The sequence below is a fragment of the Hydra viridissima genome, unplaced genomic scaffold (genome assembly GCF_058129835.1).
Source record: "Hydra viridissima isolate aposymbiotic clone 2 unplaced genomic scaffold, HvirCarnegie_v1 scaffold_1, whole genome shotgun sequence".
Classification (NCBI taxonomy): domain Eukaryota; kingdom Metazoa; phylum Cnidaria; class Hydrozoa; order Anthoathecata; family Hydridae; genus Hydra; species Hydra viridissima.
Window position 1 is genome coordinate 7,330,482 of NW_028324300.1, and position 23,351 is coordinate 7,353,832.

The 23,351-nt window shown below is 29.1% G+C and overlaps 2 protein-coding genes across 2 annotated transcripts in view; one reads left to right on the forward strand and one right to left on the reverse strand.

Moving 5' to 3' along the window:
- LOC145187399 (tRNA:m(4)X modification enzyme TRM13 homolog) overlaps positions 1-10,778 on the reverse strand; it is a 38,517-nt gene extending 27,739 nt beyond the window's left edge. Inside the window, exons 1-2 of the mRNA XM_090084190.1 lie at positions 10,442-10,778; positions 9,279-9,441 (exon numbers count right to left, since the gene is read on the reverse strand). Coding sequence (XP_089940316.1) covers positions 9,279-9,440 — 162 coding nt within the window. The 5' untranslated portion in view covers position 9,441; positions 10,442-10,778. The remainder of the gene's footprint in view (positions 1-9,278; positions 9,442-10,441) is intronic.
- On the forward strand, positions 705-3,405 carry LOC149893139 (uncharacterized). Its single transcript, XM_090077043.1, has one exon. It carries the CDS (start codon positions 1,421-1,423, stop codon positions 3,377-3,379), a length of 1,959 nt encoding a protein of 652 aa, XP_089933169.1. The 5' UTR covers positions 705-1,420; the 3' UTR covers positions 3,380-3,405.
- Positions 10,779-23,351: the final 12,573 nt, after the last annotated feature.

Consider the following 23,351-nt stretch of genomic DNA (forward strand, 5'->3'; position numbering starts at 1 on the left):
TTTTTCTGTCCACATATTTTGACATAATTTTATGTCTGAGACATTTTCTGTCGACATAAATTATGTCAGAAACATTTTTCTGTCCACATATTTTGACATAACTTTATATCTGAGACATTTTCTGTCGACATAAATTATGTCAGAAACATTTTTCTGTCCACATATTTTGACATAACTTTATATCTGAGACATTTTCTGCCGACATAAATTATGTCAGAAACATTTTTCTGTCCACATATTTTGACATAACTTTATATCTGAGACATTTTCTGCCGACATAAATTATGTCAGAAATATTTTCAATCCACATATTTTGACATAATTTCATGTCTGAGACATTTGCTGTTTCTTATTTTAGAAGAAAAAATTGTACAACTTTATTGCTCATTTCAGATTAATTTAACGAGTAAAACAAAAGTCTCGATTTCCCCTTATTAGAATGTAAAAACTTAGTCTCAAACTTAGTTTTTATTACTGAATGTGGTTTTTATTATATGGCGTCCTGTGCCACATTAGAAATTATGTTAAGTAGAAAGAAAAGTAGAACTTGTAAAGGATCGAACCATTTACAGCATAAATTCTGGCCAAAATTTATCTTTTAATTTAACCGAACCGTCAGAATCGTTTTTTGAAGAGTAGTGATCTTAACCGAAAATTTTTTCCAAATAAAACAAATATCAATGATAATGTTTGGTTGTTAAAATTTTTTTTTCTCTTGCACGTTTTTTAAAGAGAAAATATCCCTTTTCAGATTGTAAATGATACAACTCAAACAAATTAAATGGCAATTAAATGCCTTAGAATCAAATATTTATGTGTCTGCTCTCCTCAATCAAACCACATGGCATTATAGGTTGCTAATATTTGGAAAATTGGCATTTTTTTTTTATCCAATGGTACTTTATGGCCATTTACCTTTATTTTGGCATTTTGACACAGAAAAATTTAAGTTCTCGAAAAAGAATTTATTTTGGAAAAAAAGTTGAAATTAATTTTTGCCCCTCAAGAATTTTTAAGGATAATTAAAAACAACTTTTGACTTCCGATCCGAAGATTAACTAGTTGATTTCATTGATGAAATTTGTTCAAAATAAAGTGACGGAATCATTTTGAAACAGCCGCGATATGAAAAAGGGCATTATTATGGCATTTTACATTCACGCTTCTGGCATTTCACATGTAAAAAATGTTGGCAACTCTGAATTTAATTGTCAATTAAAACGACTAAAATATGACGACTTGGAATGCTCGCTTCTACGTTTGAGACATTAAAACGATTTTCCCAGCCGCATTAAAAAACGATTATTAATCTAATTATTCATTTTTCGCGGTTTAAACGATTGTCCTGTGGTATAAATAGATCTTGGAATAACTATTTTCTTGTCACTGTTTTTGTTTTCCTTAAGATTTAAAGACAAATATGGAGAATAATTTATTGCACAAACAAGTGAAAAGTCAATTTGAAATTAGTAAAGAAGGAGGAAAGTGTAAAATGTGCAAAAAATTTTACAAAGGCAAGTTAAGTAACCTCAAAGATCACCTTCTTCGAAAACACAAAGAAAAAGCTGGCGAAATTGACTTAGTTGAAACTACTTCGGCTACAAGGAATCGAAATAACGATGAGATTCAATTAATTAAACGAATCAAGCTGGATGTTGATGTAAATCAATTAATTAGAGAAATGATTAAGTTAATGATGAACCGTAACTTGTCTTTCGCGTCAGCTGATGAAATCGGACAATTGTCTTTAGTGAAAAATGCACTCAAAGAATTCAAAATTGTTATAAATCGTCACAGCATGAAACGCTACATTCAACTTGCGTGTGAAAATATTTTTTCGCTCATAAGAGAAGAAACTGAAAATGTTCTTGTCTCGTTGATGTTTGATAGTGCGTCGCGATATGGAAGAAACGTGTTTGGAGTTAGCTGTAGATATGTGAAGGACGGGCAAATAGCTGACAGAACCTTAGGCATACTTACTCAAGAAAGTCGACAGTTTGGCGAAATTTTAGCTGCTCAGTTAGAAAATGTAATTGGAAAAATTGGAAAATGTGCTAATGATATCTACGCAACTTGCACAGATCAAGGAAAAAACATGACGAAGGCTTCAAAAATTCTTCAAAATGCACAAGTTCAAATGAAAGTGATCCTTGAAATTTATGGTGACGAATTTATAGATTTCGAAGACGAGGAAATTGATATTGGCGCTTTAGAGAATGAAGAAGGGAATTATAGTGAAGCCCAAACTGTTTGTGTTGAAAAATCAGTTGGATCGTTCTGTTCAGCCATGTTTTGTGGCGCACATGTGTGTCAGCTAGCTGCTAAGGACGTGACATCAATGTTTGAAGATGCATTAAATAACATCAGAAAAGTTGCTATCGAATCCAAGAAAGTAGCATATATTCAAACATTTAAAAATCTAAAAAAACCTCGTGTAGACATTGAACCACGCTGGGATTCCACGTTTTTGATGATAGAAGATTTCCATACCAACGCAGAAGCATATCAAAGGCTAAGACACGACCAATTAAAATTAAATGATGCTTCATGGAGTTTAATAGATGAATATTTCGATGCATTTTTACCAATACATTCGGCTATGATGGATTTTCAATCCGCAAAATTATCAATTAGTGAATTCTACGTTCGATGGATTCAAATGAAAATAGGAATTGAGGACGTTCCAGCAGGTGATTTGGGATTAAAAATGCTACTGACCAACGCAATCAATACACGAGAACAAGTTTTTTTTAAATGTGAAGCATTTATTGCTGCTTTAGTTATGGATCCTAGATTTTGCTTTACATCGGGTCATCAACTGTTTAATACAGAAATGTTGAATAGAGGAATTATACAGCTAATCAAAGTTCATCAAAAACTTTGTACTCAACGAGAACAATCAAGTTTTTCATCAAGAGAAGAATCCATACAATTAAATGCGTCATATTCCTCAAATACTTCTGAAGAGATGATTCCTATGAACTCAGAAGAAATTTATGCTGAAAAAGTACGCCGTTTTATTGAATATACTGGAGGAGGAACCAGACAAGATGTTGCTAATGCAGCTTTAGAGTCAGATCAAGATATTCGTCAATTAATTTTAAAATGGACTCTTAATGAACCGCGAGTGTCATTAGACGTTGAATTCAACATTCTTGCGTACTGGAAGAAAAACCAGAAAACAAAATGGAATCGGCTTTATGAAATCTCGCAAGTAGTTTACGGTGCAGCGTTCTCCAGCGTAAAAGTTGAACGTGATTTCTCTGGATTCGCTTTGGTTTATAGCCATCTACGTACTCGCATTTCAAATGATTTCTTAGACTCCATCATGGTGGTAAAAAATAATCTAGATTTGATTGATAAAATAAAATTTGTTTAAAAAACTAAACGTTTCACATTTTCTATTAGTCAATTTTTTATGGCGCCCCAGTGCAAGAATCGAGTTCTGAAAACCTTTTTAGAGTCGAAACAAAAAAAAAATTTTTTTATAACGTAATAAAGTTCTTTTAGATTTTGTGTTAGCAAAGTACTTGACAAAATTCTAGCACAAAAAGTCAAAGTTAATTTTGAGAATAGATTAAACGGCCGTGATATAAAAATCTACAACTGAATTGCATTTGGGTCAAAGGACTCCACGATTCTGACGGTTCGATTAAATTAAAAGATAAACGTTGGCCAGATATTTTCTTACGGCTAAAATTGTATTCTAACCGCTGCTTTAAATTGTCGTTCGTCCTGTGGTTAATCTATTTTAACCTGAAACGCTGCGCTGGTGAAAAACTATATTTTTAATAAGGTTTGCTTCGACCATAAATTATTCGACCTATCATGGAACGGATATAAATATTCTGAAAAAGAATTATTTTCTATTTTTATTATGTTGCAGACGATTAGATCGTAGAATTTTATGCTGTAAATGGTTCGACCCTTTAAAAGTTCTACTTTCCTTTCTACTTAACATAATTTCTAGTGCGGCACAGGACGCCATATAATAAAAACCACATTCAATAATAAAAACTAAGTTTGAGACTAAGTTTTTACATTCTAACAAGGGGAAATCGAAACTTTTGTTTTACTCGTCAAATTAATCTAAAATGAGCAATAAAGTTGTACGATTTTTTCTTCTAAAATAAGAAACAGCAAATGTCTCAGACATAAAATTATGTTAAAATATGTGGATAGAAAATATTTCTGACATAATTTGTCGGGCGGAAAAGGTCTCAGGCCTAAAATTATGTCAAAGTAAGTGGACAGAAAAATGTTTCTGACATAATTTATGTCGGCAGAAAATGTCTCTGACATAAAATTATGTCAAAGTAAGTGGACAGAAAAATGTTTCTGACATAATTTATGTCGGCAGAAAATGTCTCTGACATAAAATTATGTCAAAGTAAGTGGACAGAAAAATGTCTCTGACATATTTTATGTCGGCAGAAAATGTTTTAGACATAAAATTATGTCATAGTTGGTAGGCAGAAAAATATTTTGGACATATTTTATGTCGGCAGAAAATGTTTTAGACATAAAATTATGTCAAAATAAGTGGACAGAAAAATGTTTCTGACATAATTTATGTCGGCAGAAAATGTCTCTGACATAAAATTATGTCAAAGTAAGTGGACAGAAAAATGTTTCTGACATAATTTATGTCGGCAGAAAATGTCTCTGACATAAAATTATGTCAAAGTAAGTGGACAGAAAAATGTCTCTGACATATTTTATGTCGGCAGAAAATGTTTTAGACATAAAATTATGTCATAGTTGGTAGGCAGAAAAATATTTTGGACATATTTTATGTCGGCAGAAAATGTTTCAGACATAAAGTTATGTCAAAGTAAGAGGACAGAAAAATAATTCTGACATATTTTATGTCGGCAGAAAATGTTTCAGACATAAAGTTATGTCAAAGTAAGTGGACAGAAAAATGTTTCTGACATAATTTATGTCGGCAGAAAATGTCTCTGACATAAAATTATGTCAAAGTAAGTGGACAGAAAAATGTTTCTGACATAATTTATGTCGGCAGAAAATGTCTCTGACATAAAATTATGTCAAAGTAAGTGGACAGAAAAATGTCTCTGACATATTTTATGTCGGCAGAAAATGTTTTAGACATAAAATTATGTCATAGTTGGTAGGCAGAAAAATATTTTGGACATATTTTATGTCGGCAGAAAATGTTTTAGACATAAAATTATGTCATAGTTGGTAGGCAGAAAAATATTTTGGACATATTTTATGTCGGCAGAAAATGTTTCAGACATAAAGTTATGTCAAAGTAAGAGGACAGAAAAATAATTCTGACATATTTTATGTCGGCAGAAAATGTTTCAGACATAAAGTTATGTCAAAGTAAGAGGACAGAAAAATAATTCTGACATATTTTATGTCTGTGTAAAATATGTCTAAAAATATGTCGACAGATCTGCCAGACATAATATGCCGTAACAACTCTGTATATATATATATATATATATATATATATATATATATATGTATATATTGATTGGTTATGTTGATTGGTTAAGTATTATATCAAAATAATACAAAGCTCTTGTACATAAAAGAGTGCTCAATACTATAATAGTTGAGCAATTTATATATCTTTTTTTTAAATGGAGAAAAACAACTTAAACTTTCATGCCTTACGACAATCATCAGCTATTAATTACAAATTAAAAACAAAAAACCGTTTAAAAACGAATCAAATTTACAGTAGAACAAATTCTGACTTAATAAAAAAGAGATGCAATTGCTTAGCCTTCAGTATCAAAAGAGGATGTTGAAATTAGTATAGTATTTCATATAATTCCAAATTTCTCAAGAAGACAAAGGTTACAGGTCTTGCTTTCCAGGTTGTAAGGTTTGCAGCGCTTTACAATTCTCCACTTTATTATAGGTGTAATGGCTTTTTCTTTGAAGTTCCTAATTTCCTTTGAAAGCTAGTATTATTCTTACACCTGACCTTATTAAAAGATTTTAAATGGTTTGCATATCTTAGCTTAAATGGTGTTTATAAATAATGATTGCTGCAAGGCACGAAACTTTAAGTACTATCAAAATGTTGTTTTCTCCATTTAAATAACAGATATATATATATATATATATATATATATATATATATATATATATATATATATATATATATATATATATATATATATATATTATTACCGGCTCGTGAAAAATATTATATGTGTGTGAGAATAAATTAGGCGCCTTTTAAATTTAAATTCCAAGTAAGCTCGCAAGCATTAGCTTGCAAAATATGTCACTTTTTTTAAATCATAAAACAATGTATACTACAAATACAATAACTTTCTTAAGAACTTTATTGATTTTAAACATATTTTTAGTTAAAAAACAGAACATGTCTAACTTTAGATTTTGCAAAATTTAATCTTAAAGTATCAATTTCCACAGATTCGTCAAACTTGTTTTCAATGGGAATTATTGATAAACCATTTAAATGTTCCTGGCCCATTGTTGATTGTTAATACTTTTTTATTAACTTAAATTTGGAAAAACTACGTTCCCCTGTACTCACCGTTACCGGTAGTGTTAATAATATTCGTAAGGAAATACAAACATTAGGAAACAGTTCTTCAAGCTGACTATCATTTATCCATTTAAGCACAGATTCCGGTGATTTTTTCCTATCTAATTTCCATGATAACAAATTAAGTTCTAGAAACAAATCCTCTGAATACACATCTTTTGAATCACCATGAGTCAATACTTTTTCCAGTAATCTGCATTTATTAATTAAGTCTTCTTCTCCTATTTTATTAATATCTTTGATATACAAAAACTCAAACAGTTCTATCGTACTTGAAAAGCTTTCAAATTGTTCATTTATCGATTCTTTAGCTATTTTAAAGAGAATATCAAAAAACTGCTTTTTGAATTTTTAGTTTGGTTGTATATCACCATCTTCTTCAAAAGGTTCATCATCAAAAAATCTTTTTCTTTTTCTTTTTCTTGCTCTTTAATGTGAAATAGAACTGAATTCATCAGTCAAGTTTGCATCATCAGCTAGAATTTTGGTTTTTGAAAGATATACTTTGTAAGAATCTTCAGTGTGTTTAGTAACAAAAAAATCGATAGTTTTCTTTAATGCATTTGCAGCAGTCTTCATGTCTACAATTTGACATTGTAATAGTTTGCTAGTGCAATTAATTTTAGTTAATACATCATGCCAAACCACAATACCACATATGAATTTAAAATTGTCTAATTTTGATGCAAGTAATTCAGCAGTTAATCTAGTAATAGATGTTGACAACTTTTTTCAATGCACAATAAATCCCAATTTCAGAGCACGAACAGCATTCACATAACTTTCCCATCTGGTAGTAGTTAATGACTTTACTGTTAATATGCAACATTTTGATTCAAAAATTTGCCAACGCTTTGTAGTCGCAGAGAAAAAATTATACAAAGCTTGAATTTGTGAAAAAAACCTCATAGTTTCTAAATATCCTTGGACTGCATCCGCAACAACCAAGTTCAAGGAGTGACAGAAACAAGGAATATAAAAGGCTCGTGAATTTATATCTTTTATATGCTTCAGTACACCAATTTTTTTACCTTTCAAATTGGATCCATTATCATATACTTGCCCACGAATATCCATGTCAGATAGATTATTTGATTCCAATGAATTCAAAACTTCTTCAGTAAGCCCTAATCCAGTAGTATCTAATACATTTATGAATCCTATAAAACTTTCTTGAATTCTGACACTGATAACCTGGTTATCCAATTGTTTTGCAATGTTAATGCAACGTATAATAATAGACATTTGCTCTTTGTGACTATTATCTGGTGTACGATCTACAATAATGGAAAAATACTTAGTCTTTTTTATCATACTTAAAATTTTATCTTTTGTTGCTTTGGTAATTAATTCTTCCTGAATATTGTTTCTTAAATAATGTGTACGATTAGGATTATCAACTGCTCTGTTTAAAAGTTTTTCCACCACTGGATCAAACTTTGAAAGTAGTTCTACAATTTCTAAAAATTTCCAAATTTTTTTATGAAAAAATTTGGTCTGATGATCAATGAAATGCCATATTTTCTTAATAACAGAGTCTCAATGTTGTACTTCAGTAAGGTACATTTTTTCAGTATGACAATCAATAGTTTGAGATGTACTAAATCTTTTTTTTCAAATCTATCCATTTCCCAAATGAATCATAGTGCTCTGCACTGCTTTCATGTCTTTTTAAAATTAGTGTCATGTGTCTCCAGTCATTTGCTTCAGTTTTTACTAAACAAGAAGTAATGTTACTAAATAATTTACAATAAACAAAATATTTTGTCTGATTTAAGTGAATAAACAAGCCAAGATCTGTTGATTAATTCTCCATTAAGAGCTTTGCAATAAAAACGTACATAGTTAAATGATCGGTTTTGATCATCTTTTGGGTAAACATTAACTGCAGAAAATTTTGTAGGTCCTTTTGTAACTGTCTTGAATTAATATTGTGGACAAATTTTCTGTCCAATTCGCTAAATCGTTATAGTTATTTTTATTCTCATCAACAGCCAAATTCATGTTATTGTTTAAAGGTTCGATTTCCAAATTCAAATCCACAATTACGTTAGTTTCACTTTTACCTTCATTAATGTTTTCAATTGCAATTATGTTCATTTCTTCTTCATTTTGATTTTCACTTGAGCTTTCTTTCTTGTTTTCATTTGGTTCCTCATATTCACTTTCATTCTCAACAGCTGTTTGGACTTAGATGGACTTAAATGGACTTAGTACCTTTGTTATTTTTAGCTACAGATCTAGAAAGATCTATATATTTTGTTTCTAAGCAAAATTTTAATTTAGCACCTTTTTAATGCTGCACTGGTGTGTTTCATACACTATGCACATGCTAAGAGCCGGCTCTGTATATATATATATATATATATATATATATATATATATATATATATATATATATATATATATATATATATATATATATATATATATATATATATATATATATATATATATATATATATATATATATATAAACTTGAATAGATCAACAAGAAAAGCTATTTTTAAATATTTCAGTAATCAAACAAGAAAAGATATGCTCTAATTATAGAAGAGAAATTTTTGTGTTTTTTTAGCAACTAAGTTTAGCTCTTACAAAATTAATTGGTGTGTAATTATAGATAAAATATCAAAAAGCATAATTAATATTATATACCTATTAAATACCAGAATAATAGAAAAGTAAAGGGAAAGCTTGAGCTGTTTTACCATTTACCTGAGTTTTTTCTTCAAATAGATGTTCTGCACAAAAGACTTGATCTTTAGGTGGTAACATTTTACAGAAGCGCTGTTTTCTTTTGACAAAATATCCACATCGCCCTTCTACAGGAGGTTTAATTTTATTGCAAGAAAATATTTTTGATGAAGAAATATCCATTCTAAAAATTTTAATAGAACTAAATATATGTAGTATATAGTGAATAGCTTTTAAAAAATAACTTTTTAAATACATATTTTAATGTTTTAGTTTGTTTATTAAGTTAAACATAAAGAAAACCTAATCATATCAAATAACCTGATAAATGTAATTTCAGGGGCATAAAGATAATTATGTTAGAATTTATTTAGTTTTTTCATCCTATAATTAAGAATCTCTCTACTATATCAATCATAATTTTAAGTTTCTTAAATTTTCTTCTCCTTTCCTGAATTCTACTATCATTTTCACATTTAATTCAAATTCTTCTCCACTTTATTTCTTCTCTAAAGAAATTCCTTCCACTTTATTTTTTCTCTAAAAAAAATTCCTTGGGAAAAAATTTAATGAAGTTATTTCTTGTATCTCCATTTATAACATTAGAATACTCTTTATATTGTCACCTCACCAAGTGCATTTTAATGAAATAGATCATTTAGGAATATCAGGTTACTGATAGCTGCATCAAAAACTTAAAGAACTCCTAGATTATGTTAACAAAAAAAAAAGATCCTGGAGACAAGTTTTAAAAATTGCATGCATTTTGCTCTCAACCAAACATCAGGATATCAAGAGCACATAAATAGGCTTAGCTCTTGATTGTGCATGTTACTTCATCCATCAGGATAATTATTTCAAAATTTTTTTCACCTAAGCCAATTTTATGGAAACAATAGAAATGTATGTTGAAAAAGTTATTTTTAAGACTCCAAAGGAAAAGAAATCATTTTACTTTTATCAATAGTGAGAATTCTCAAAACATTTGTAAAATAAACATTGTGGGATCAAAAATTTATATCCATAAATATAAATATGCATGTGTATTTCTTTTGCATGTAAATATTTTTGGGTGAACTTAATATATTGCATTGAGATTTTAGTTAAAATTTTACTACTATAGTCAAAACTTTTCTTTTATTAGAATCTTTATAAATAATCATTTTAAAAATAAAAATAAAAACCTTATATCATTTAAAGTAATTTGTCCTTCTTTTCCTTTACTTCTTTTGCTTTCCTATCATACTCAACAAAATACTTTGGCTCAAATATATAAATTCCACTTGAAACTCCAAGTACACTGACTAGAATTACCCTTTGCCATAAAATTCTCTTCATAACTTAGGTACTCATTTAAAAAAATTAGTTTTACTGAAAGAAAAAAATTTAAATACAAACAAGCAAAACATAGTTTATAAAAAAATACCAAAATTTTAGATTTAAAATTTACATTTACTTATTGATAACTAATACTTGAACCAATCACTTTTTGGTGAAATAGTACATTTATTCAACAACATTTTTAAAATTTGCTACACTAAAAAAGTTCTGTGTTATAAACATTTTGGAAAAAAAAAACATGTTGATATCATATGAATTTATTTTTAAACTAAAATAGTATCAAAAAATATTTAAATGTTTTTTTATGAAATTTTTATACCACATCTTAATTCTGCACTTGCTTGCTTTTATTTATTTGTAACACTATATCACTTCGATTTGTATCTTTTAGTGCTTGAATTAAGTTTTCTAAGTAAGATTCTTGTTGCTGACTTTGATACCAACGTAGCAACATTTGATAAGCTTTCTCATATAACTGTTGATATTCATAATCAATAGCATCTAGAGTATAGTCATCAACTAACAAAAAACGCCCAAGTTTTTTCCAATCAGTGCTTATATAATCAGCAACTAAATCATGCAAATGAATGTCCATTTTCTTTCTTTAAATCTATCCTTTAATTATGAATAAAGCACTAAAAAAAATAGATCTCTTAAAAAGTTAAACAAGTTATAATTATTAAGTATACAAACAGGATGTTGTTAATATCAAACTTAAAAAAGTAAATATTAAAAGAAAAATATTTTAAAAAATATTAAAAAAAAATAAATAAAACTGAGGTTTTTATCTTATAACTTATTCTGATGAGATATGACACAACTAATGTTTAAGATGAAAACACCCATGTACAGAAAATATACCTCAATTTATATCTTATAAAAAATCAAACCACCCTTTTAATAAAAATAGGAGTTTAACATTGATATATATGGTTTACATGTATGTATGTATGTATGTATGTATGTATGTATGTATGTATGTATGTATGTATGTATGTATGTATGTATGTATGTATGTATGTATGTATGTATGTATGTATGTATGTATGTATGTATGTATGTATGTATGTATGTATGTATGTATGTATGTATGTATGTATGTATGTATGTATGTATGTATGTATGTATGTATGTATGTATGTATGTATGTATGTATGTATGTATGTATGTATGTATGTATGTATGTATGTATGTACAGTTACGGGAAAAAGTATCCAGACAAACTATTTTTAGGTATAATTCTATGTTAAATGAAGGAAACCTCATACTGTTATATATATTTTTGTAGCTCTCGACAAGCTCTATCTAAGTGTACCATCAAACATTTACTACACTAAGTAGATGTCTCTTTTGGTAAGAAAAACTAAAATGACTGTGGAAAAAAGTATCCGGACAGTTACTTTCTGCTAATTTTTGGTCAAGATTTTCAATAAAGTTAATGGCATAATATCTTATAAGTATCCTAGTAGCTTAGGATAATATAAGTAAAAAATGATAAAAACCATAATTTTTTCATTTTCGTCCAGATCTTGGCAAAAGTTTGCCAAGATCTGGACGAAAACGAAAAACAACTCCAAAGATTGATCGAAAAATCCTCACTTTGGTTGAGAATTCTGTGAAACCAAATGCAACAGATATTGCGAATCAACTCAGAGAACTCGAGTTAGTCAATATAAATCATCGAACTGTTAGAAATAGGCTGCATGAGTATGATTTACATGGTAGAGCACTTGCCAAAAAACCATTACTTACCAAACAACATATTGCAAAGAGGTTTGCGTTTGCAAAGAAGTATCAAAACTGGACCGTTGATGATTGGAAGAAGGTATTATGGTCAGACGAAACAAAAATATGCATTAATGGTTCAGATGGTAGACGTTGGACATGGAGAAGACCAGGTGAGTTAATGCAACAAAAGCATGTTAAACAGACAATAAAGCATGACAAGTATGTCATGGCCTGGGGATGCTTCAGTTGGAATGGTGTGGGGCGTATTCATGTTATAAAGGATACATTGACTTCCCCTAAGTATGTTAGAATACTTTTAAATCATATGCTACCATCTGCTCGAGAGTTATTCGATGGAGAATTCTTATTCCAGCAAGATAGTGACTCAAAACATACGGCAAAAAATACCAAAGCCTGGCTCCAAAGGAAAAATATCGAGGTGTTAGATTGGCCAGCACAAAGTCCAGACTTGAATCCTATAGAAAACCTATGGAAAGTAGTCAAGGAAGAAACTTGTAAGCTCATATTGACGAAAAAAGACGATATCGAGGAAGCACTCAGAAAATGCTGGAACTCTATAGATATAACGAGGTGTAAGAGTCTGGTTGAGTCAATGCCTAAGAGAATTGATGAAGTATTAACTAATAAGGAGGATGGACGAAATATTAAAAAAATAAATTACAAAAAAAAATTTTTTTTGTCCGGATACTTTTTTCCACAGTCATTTTAGTTTTTCTTACCAAAAGAGACATCTACTTAGTGTAGTAAATGTTTGATGGCACACTTAGATAGAGCTTGTCGAGAGCTACACAAATATATATAACAGTATGAGGTTTCCTTCATTTAACATAGAATTATACCTAAAAATAGTTTGTCCGGATACTTTTTTCCGTAACTGTATGTATGTATGTATGTATGTATGTATGTATGTATGTATGTATGTATGTATGTATGTATGTATGTATGTATGTATGTATGTATGTATGTATATATACATATATACACACATATATATATACAAATGTATATATATGGTATAAGTATACATAAATTAAGGGGAGAGGAGGGGGTGGAGGGCATAAAACATGAAAGTATATTTAAAAAATACCCTAATGAATTTTTTTGATACATTGAATACATTTTCAAAAAATAGAAAAATTTTCAAAAATAACATACTCCATAAATCTAGCATGATTTGAAGCAATCAGAATTCTCAGCCAAAAATATTTTCTTTTGCCACCCAAGTAAAGCACTCCTAATTATATGAAATACTTACAGTCATTCCTTTGAAACATATCATCAACCATTTTTAACAAAAAGTTTATCAGCAAAAATTAGATTTATATACATTCTTCTAAATAGAATAATTCTTGAAAAAGTTTCTCTTTTTAAACCATATTTTTACTTAAACAGCTTTTGAATTTATTTAAATCCTTTCTCTTCTTTATTAAATTAACAATATTGTCTCTAAAAAGAAACTAAAATTTAAAAAATCCTTTAAACAAAAGAAAAATTTTTAAATCTCAATAATCATATTTAAATCAATTTGAAATTGGATCAATAATTTAAAAAGTTATTCTAAGATAATCACATGACATGTTGGTCATAATTTGCAAAGCGAATCCCTGCTTTTTAAAAACCTGGTAATGGAAGCATCGTAAAATTTTTTTTTAAAGCATTCTTTTATATCAGTACATTAAGCAGTAAAAAAGAATCACAAAATGTATAAGAAGTTATATGAAATCAACTATAACCATAAAGTCCTTGTTATGGTAATATTGTAATACAGTTTTCATAGATATTAATTGTGTTACTCTTAATTTTTTAGAATATTTTTTATTCTTTTCCTAATAAGGAAAACTTAGTTAGACATTTTTATCAAACTTTCGTTTAAAATTTTTATTCAACTAAATTTAAAACAAATCTTTCCAATTGCAAAAACTGTCTGAATATATATAACCTGATTTCAAGACTGAGATATACCTGTCATCTTGTTTTAAAACTCATCAACATAATTAAAAGTTTGGAGTCAGTTATAAATAATGCATTTCCTTGTTTTGGGTCATTATGCTGTTGCAGAAAGAGCCTTTCCCAATTAAAAGAAAGACCAGTAGATAACTATTATTCTTCAGAATATCTTTACAACTCTCCTCCTTCAATATTCCATGGATACTTGAAAAGTCACCTATCTTGAAAAACATCCCCAGACCATAACTAAGCCACTACTGTGTTTCACTGCAGCTTGTATCTAAGGAGTCCAAAAACATCTATTTTGCATAAAGTCTTCCTGAAAGGCCTTCCTGGCTTTGGTAGGTTACTTAAGGTACCATGGTTTACAAAACTCTTTACTTTCCCTTGAATTCTTTTGAGCAATATTTTCAATTTCTTCAAAATTTCTATGATGTTCTCTGTGCAAAGTGATCATTGTTCTTCTGTTTGAAATATTTAGTTCCTTTCATTTTGTCATACTTCTAAAAATATATATCATAATTAAGACAAACACTAATGTGCATAAAACATGAATTGTTATAAAGTACAATAGTGACTATTTGTCTTATATAGTATAATTATTTATTTAACACTTATTTAGCTACAACATATAATTTGTTTTATAATTTTAGAAATTATGTAAAATGTTCAAACTGCAATAAAAAGGAAATTGCTTTTAATTTAATCAAATAAATCACAATATACTAACTTAAATGAAAATTTGGAGAGATTATATATATATATATATATATATATATATATATATATATATATATATATATATATATATATATATATATATATATATATATATATATATATATATATATATATATATATATATATATATATATATAGGTGGACTGAAAGTTATGAGATAAAACCAAAACACTTGTTTCTACATAATTTTTCTCTTATTTGATACAGTTTTATAAGGGCCCAGATTTCTATACAAGCAAGTAGTTACATTCCTAATTTCTTGTAATCACACGTTGAAAGTTATCTATATCATGCACAGCATTTTACAGAATAAAAATAAGCATTTTCAAAAACAAAGTTAACATGCATAAAAATATTTAAAATGATATTAAAAAAACATTTTTTTGTGCTACTTGAGGACTTTTAGAAAAAGTTATAATGTAGTAACAAGTTGAAAGCTCATAGAAAAAACTTGAAGTAAGAATTTAAAAAGTCAATTTGAAAAAAAAACAATAGCAAATTAATAGACAATAAAGTAAAATTTCATTGTTACTATAGATGCTCTAAGTTTTTTGTTTTACATCCACATCTCACTTTAACTTTGAAAGAATATCCCTGCGACCTATTTCAGTCAATACAATCTTCAATTGAGTAGCCGATTCTGCTTCATCTTTTTGAGTCTGATTCCACCTACGCAGCATCTGATAGGCCTTTTCATAAAGTTGCCTATATTCATAGTCAATTGCATCTAGAACATTGTCATCAACAAGTAAATATCGCCCTAGCCTCTTCCAGTCTGTTCCAATATGATGAGCAATCACATTAAATTCACCGGCCTTCAGCATGTTTTTTAATGCCTAGTAGCAGAAACATCAATAAAAGAAATTTTCACTTATGTTTTTCTCTAATTTCTACAAATGCTTTAAACTTCAAACCATTTTGCAAAATTTTATTTTTGTTAATTGTTTGAAATGTTACTTTAGTAATAGTTTTTTAAAATTTAAAATGCTTTTTGTTGCAAGGTTTCTAAAGCTTCTGTTATCAGAAAACACTCTATATTGGTTTCTCCAAACATATAACATTTTAAAAATTCTAAGTGTGATAATCTTATGGAATATTTAACACTGGTGTTTGAACAGCTTCTGGAGTACTGATCTAATGCAGACTGATATAAATTACATGATACATTTTATCTAGAGTGATTGGTATAATTTTTAATGTTTCTTCAGTTCATTTTAATTACTTGTATATACTGCATATGGTAAATAGCATAAAATATGTTATTATATGCTACACCAGTAGATTGTTAACTATCTTGGAAAAATTATTAACTTTATATATTTTTACTATTAATGGGTATTTCAAGAAATTTGTTTTCCAAAAATATATATGTATTTGTTAAATATTTTTATATGTATATATTCATTTTTTTACTCACAAAGATATATAGATAAGCATTTTAAGTAAAACAAATTATAAAAAACCTTTTAAATTTTATCAGTATATATTTATCAAATTTACTTCATTTTCATTTTTGATCAATAAGAACTTCACTAAATTATATAAGAAAATTTTTAAATCCTGCTAAAGTGAAGCCTTTTCAAATTTTACAAAAGGATTTTTTTATATTTCATAATTTACTTTATTATTTGCATATAAAGTCATACTCTATGTGGTTTATGTATTTGATAATTTACTACGAGTTTATAAAGAAGGACTGCATACAGAGTAATGTAAGAGTAAAAACTAGACATTAGAATAAATTTAAAGTTACAATAGCGAAGATTATTGTATTTTTTATAGTGCATTTAAAAACTGGCACTATTACACTTTCTTCCCCTATGAATTGATTTTGAGGCCTGTGTTTTAATCTAACTCTAAATCAGCTTAAAATTCTTCATATGATCTAAAAAAAGGTATAAGGAGGGGGGGGGGGGGGGAGGGGACGGGATAGAAATTTTGAAAAGCGCCCGTTTGTTATATGTAAGTAAGTTTTACATTTCAAGTGAACTAAGGCGGGAAACCAGGATTTTTTCAACAAAAACTGTACTTATGCTATAGCTGATATTTTGTTTAAAAGTTAAACAAAATGCCACATATTTGGTATCGTTGGAAAGATTTTTTGATGAATTTCTTGATGCAATTAAAATATATATTTTATAAGTAACCTACGAGATAGGATAGGCGCTAGAAAGTAGCCAATATTTACTACAAAACCTGTCCGCGCACAGAGATTAGCGCTCGTTTTCGGCTAAATTTTGCCTCAAAATATCCGTTGAGCTTTGAGCCATACAATTACATCGTGACAAAGTCTTTTAAATTAACATAGAGCTCAAAAATTAAATAAAAACCATCTTTTTTTGTTTTACAATAATAAAACTTTGTTTTTTATAGAACAAAAACAAAAGTGATAACGTTTGTCACGTACTTTTTGTGCACAGTTTTCAGTCGTGTTCACTAAAAAGTAATAAAAATTAATAAATAAATTATGGTTCGGTTGCGCCAAAGATAAATGTAATAAAAATGAGTCTCGGTTGTATTTTACTCGGTTATATTTCCTCAATATTCTCGGCTGTAGTTTTCGGTAAATTTATTATATAATTTATCTTACGCGTCATTCGCAACAGAACTGTTTTTTAAAAATTGCTTATATATACAAAAGAAATTATTGACGCCAAATACGGTTTGCATAAATTATAAAGTTCTCGGTAGCGAAGCTTACCGCGGTATGCATAAGTTATAAACGAAACAACCGATCGAATTTAACTAAAGCTTTCGGCTTTTTTTTTAGAAAAAAACTGGTTTCCGCCTTAGTACACTTGAGATACTTATGTAGGTAAGTTTGTACATATAGGTACATGTAGGTAAGTGTGTAGAATACACTCACGTATATACAGTACTGTGATTATGTTTTAGAGCATCCCGCCATCGGAAATTGCGTAAATGCGTATTTTCCAATGTGAGAAATAGTTTATAAAGGTGACTCCGATGTGATACGATGGTCAGGAACGGTATCACATCGGAGGTGGTCCTAGGCCGTATCACATCGGATGTAGTCCTAGGCCGATGCGGAGATTTTCACGCACTCTCCGATATATTTCGAGATTTACGCATCATCGTTCGATATTTTCGCGTAATTTCACAATAAATCGTATTTACAGTGTAAACTCGTTATAAACTCGTATTTCCGATGCATTTATCTATAATTACGAGATTTTCGCAAAATTACAGCAAAATTTTGCAAGCCACCACAAACCGTCGTTAAAGCTTGGTTTCCAATAGTTGTAGGAATGTCGTACAACAGTTGCACAACAACTTTGTTTTATAATGGAAACATTTTCTAGTGTAAGTTGCACAACTTAACGTCGGTTGTACAACAAATTTTATGTTGTACAACTGCGGTTGTGAGTTTTGAAAAAAGTCTTTTTCTGCAACAGTATTGTTTTTTGTGCAAAACGCGCAGCTTATTTTTTTGATGGAAACCACACATAACTGTTGTACAACAATAAAGTTTACAAAATATCTCCATTGTGAGGAATTATTTTAACCTTCTCTGAGACACTTATGAGCCATTGCTTACTTTATGAACTTGACAATATTTTTCCCATCTGACTGTGAATCATACAATTTACAAACTCCACTCCCCTTTTGCACAGTAGTACAACCGCCTCATTTTAACACATTGAATAGATTAAGACAAATTTGAAAATCCGATTAATGACAAAAGGTGTTCCAGTCTGTCAGGAGACATTCTTAAGTATCGATAAAAAAAAAATTCCCTATCAAATAGCATATTTTCTTGCACCAAAGAACTAAACGCACCTTGCTTAACGAGTTTTTTAAATAGTTCTCTGACCCAAAACACATGCTTTCTTTTCTTTACGCTTTTTTGGCGTCTTAAAATTAAAAGTGTAACAAAAAGTCGATAATTTAGAGTGATATTTTTTTTTTATGACGGCTATTTTTTGTTTGTTTACACTGTTTTTTTTGAAAGATTTTTGCGCTAATTCAATCTGATGGAAACATTGAGTTGCACAACAATTTACCGCACAACAAATCAAACGAACGTTGCACGATTTTTGTACAACATTTCTACAACTATTGGAAACCAAGCTTAAATATCGGAAACTAAAAAGGTTAAAACTACTATAAAAGGAGAGTTCTGGGACAAAACCATTTTTCATCTCCGTTCTGAATTTTTTGTATAATCGCGGGGTTGAAAAATTTTTTTGTGATGAAAAATTTTTGACGAGGGTGAGGGGTGGCGAAGATGATGACGATGACGATGACGGGAAAACGTTTTTTCATGACGTGATAAACACGCGTAATGAAAAAAAAGTTTAATTTTTGTAAAGGTGTTTATATCTTGAGAATTAGGCGTAATAATAGGCTTGTCCGAGAAGAAGGTTAAAGCTTCCGGATTGACCGACTTGCGCGTCGCCAGAGTTGAGAGTGACGACGAGCCTTCTTCCGGCTGCGACGCTGGGCATGGAGTCTGCATTTGCAAAATTTCCGTAAAAGGAAATGGTGGTGGTAGAGCCTATGGTTGAGCTGGATTGTAACAGCAGCCCAGTCGATGTGTTGTTGAACGAGGATACGTTTGATCCGTTCCAAGAAGACAAATAAAAATCTTCCAATCCAGACGAGGAAAAGATGCATTTGCTGTTACCGTCATATCTAGAAAAAGTAGTATAATTGTTTGTATTATAAGGTGTCCAAGGACTGAGAACGGTTCCGTTTCCAGGAGGTAAATTGCCGTCGTACATTCTGAGTCTCGATTCCCACCAGCTTCCAGAAGCGCCGATGATGTGCATCCTGATGTATTTTAGAAAAACTCCATTTCCTTTTCCATTTGTGTCAAGCAAAACATATTCGTTTCCGTAAGTGGTGTTTAAATATCTGAAGGTCTTGCAGTAAAGTTTGAAAAGAGGGATGGAGGCAGGAATGGAAGCAAGAGTGGAAATGAACGGTTGAATCCAGTAAGTGATTGTAGAGGTATTTTTGTTGATCAATTGGATGTTGATGTTTGTCCTGAACGGCATGTCAAGAGTAAAATATCCTCCCAACGAAGTGTTGCTTAAAACGTTGCATCCTTGCAAAGAATTGGCGTAAAAAGGTCCGCCGATGGGAGAAAAAAGCAAGTCGCAAGCAAGTCCAGTGTTGTCCACTCCTATTCCTTCCGTGGTTTCTGAATAATTTCCAACGTTAATCTCGCCATCTGTAAATATTCGAATGAAAACATTTCCAGGAAAGTTTCCACTGAGAGCCAACCATAATCTTCTTAGAACACCAGGTCCGTCCGAGTAAGTGAAAACTATTGTCGTGGCTGCTGATGCTACCGTTTGCGATTTTAATCCTAAGGACGAAAAGCTTGAATTTGGAACAAGCCCTAAAAAGTTGGATTTTTGTAACAAAACGTCTGCGTAACTTTTTGTCGCGGCGCACAGTGACCCAGATTAATCTAAAAACGGCAAAAAGTCCGAAAAAAAAAGTGGAAGTTTAATCGTTTTTAGACTTCAAATGTTAAAGTAAACTACTTTTTGATCTTAAATCAACTTTAGATAATTTCATAGGTATTAACAATGTGTAATTTTAAAGGGATATATGTGTAAAAAGTTAAATTTATCACCATAAAATTATGAAAATTTAAGGTATGTTTATCTTGTAAGAAACCTTATTTTCCACCTCATTACAAAACTTTATTATTTTTTTTGTTAAATTACTGAGTGCTTAGATATTAATAATTTATTTGCTTTTTTTTTTTAGATTTAAAAAACAGGTTTTTTTTAGATAATTCTTTTGAAAATTAAAATTTTAATGCACAATTTTAAACATAAGTGCCAGCCAAAAAAAAGTTCCACATTGTTCCACGTTCAATTTTCGTGAAACAAAACCATTAAATTATAGCTAAATAAACCCTGAAGTATTTACTGCGACCTCCTGCTCCTTTAGGAGATATTTTAAATAGATTCATGCATAGTTTTGTCAAATGCAACACCCGCCCCTCCGTTTTCGATTTAAAAACAGTTTTCGGACGTTTGTGTAATAATTCACAAACCTCCGAAAGGTGTTTTTAAATCGAAAACGGAGGGGCGGTGTTGCGTTAGACAAAACTATATATGAATCTAAGGTTCTTCACGGAAGCAAAAGTTGAATTTTCGATAAAAAAAAAAGTTTTCGAAACTCTATTTTTGTTTCGGTAAGTTCGAAATAATTTCAAACTAATTAATTTTGCATCGAAACGATTTTTTCATTTCGAAATTGTCAAATTTGTTTCGAAACATTTTTGCGATTTCGAAATTCTAAAAATATTACCGAAACGATTTTTTACCTTCGAAATTCTAAAATTTGCTTGGAAATGTTTTTGCGATTTCGAAATTCTGAAAATAATACCGAAACGATTTTTTACCTTCGAAATTCTAAAATTTGCTTCGAAATGTTTTTGCGATTTCGAAATTCTGAAAATAATACCGAAACGATTTTTTACCTTCGAAATTCTAAAATTTGCTTCGAAATGTTTTTGCGATTTCGAAATTCTGAAAATAATACCGAAACGATTTTTTACCTTCGAAATTCTAAAATTTGCTTCGAAATATTTTTGCAGGGATTAGAACCCCAAAGGTTCTTTTACAGGGATTAAAACGCTCAGGATAAGATAGGGGTTTGATATTTTGTGACATTTTGCGGAAAAGGGAGAAGGGGGATCTGAAAAGTTTTTTGCGTGACATAATTTGCGAATGACCACTTACCTCTACACGGTGAAATGTTTCATATAAAATATTAGCCCTCTCAAAGTGAATAAAACCTACCTATAGCAAAAGCTACTAAAGTGTTTTTGTTTACAATTTAAATTGTAAATTTTGAACGTAGAATTTTTAAAATTTTTACTATTCAAATTTTTACTTATTAATTATTGAATGAAGATGCTTAAAAGCATCTTCATTCAATAATTAATATGATGGAGGGAGATGCTATATTTTAATTTCTAATTTAATATGAAAGGAAAGGGAGTAAATATTTTATTCCGGCTCTGAAAAAACTACATTCTATTCAACAGTCATATTTGCTTTTGTTAACAAAATAAAATTAAAAAGATTTATAATGTTCAATCAAATAAAAAGATATTAGAAATACATGTATAAGTACTACTATTTAACTAAATCGACTTTTAGTCGATTAGTAGAAAATCCAAAGTCGATTACATCGACTCTTAGATTTTTCAAAGTCGACTAATTTCGACTTTTAGTCGATTTAGTCTTAGTCGATAACAACACCAGTTTAAACACTTTAATTTTAAATTTGCATAACGTAAGTTTAAACTTTAGATTTAGAATTTTTATAGAACTTTATAGAACTTTATAAAATTTTATAGAATTTACATAAAAGTTCGTGCGCTTTTCCTAAATGATATAATTTAAAAGTTATAATATGCAATTCCTTTAAGGCCTGTAACGCACGTATATGAAACCATTGTTGCAATGTAAACGGCTAATTACTCTCTTGGGATTATTTAGATGAGATTTACAGCGATTTCAAACAATTATATTTATACCTTAGCAATCTTTTTGTTACATAACTAAAAATTTTAGTTCGAGTTGTTGAGGCAAAATCAAGTTATTAGGTTTTAAAGATTTACTAAAAACACGTGTTTTACAACACATTTTTGGCCATTATGGATAGTAAAATTAAAAAAAAAAAATTAGCTGTTTTTTATTTTATTTTAATATAAATTTATTCTCATCAAAAAAAAAAAAAATCATAATTTTGATTACTAAAAAAAACAACTTGTTTTCAGTTGTGTGCCACCTTAAATTTACCAAGATAGTATTATTTTGCCACATATATATATGTATAATATATCTATATATATCTATATATATATTATTCATATATATGTATATATGGCAAATTATTATATATATAATATATATATATATATATATATATATATATATATATATATATATATATATATATATATATATATATATATATATATATATATATATATATATATAATGATAATAATAATAAAAGGTATACTTGCCGAAAAACCCCGTGGTAAATTATTTAGGCACCCGGTTATTTTAATATTATTATGCAAATAAAATATAAGGTATTAAAATTACTTTTTGGAATAAATTTAACTTTCCAAAATTCTTTTTTTTTCTTCTTGTAATTAATTTCACTTTTCGAAATTCTTTTTTTTCTTTGGAAAATAATTTCACATTTCGAAATTTTGTTTTTTCTTTCGAAATTAAAATCAGTTTTCGAAATACACTTTTTTTTTTCGAAGTTAATTTCACATTTCGAAATTCTGTTTTTTCTTTCGAAATT

Excerpts from the sequence above, each read along its gene's own strand:
- LOC149893139 (XM_090077043.1), top strand. The coding sequence starts at position 1,421 with ATGGAGAATAATTTATTGCACAAACAAGTGAAAAGTCAATTTGAAATT.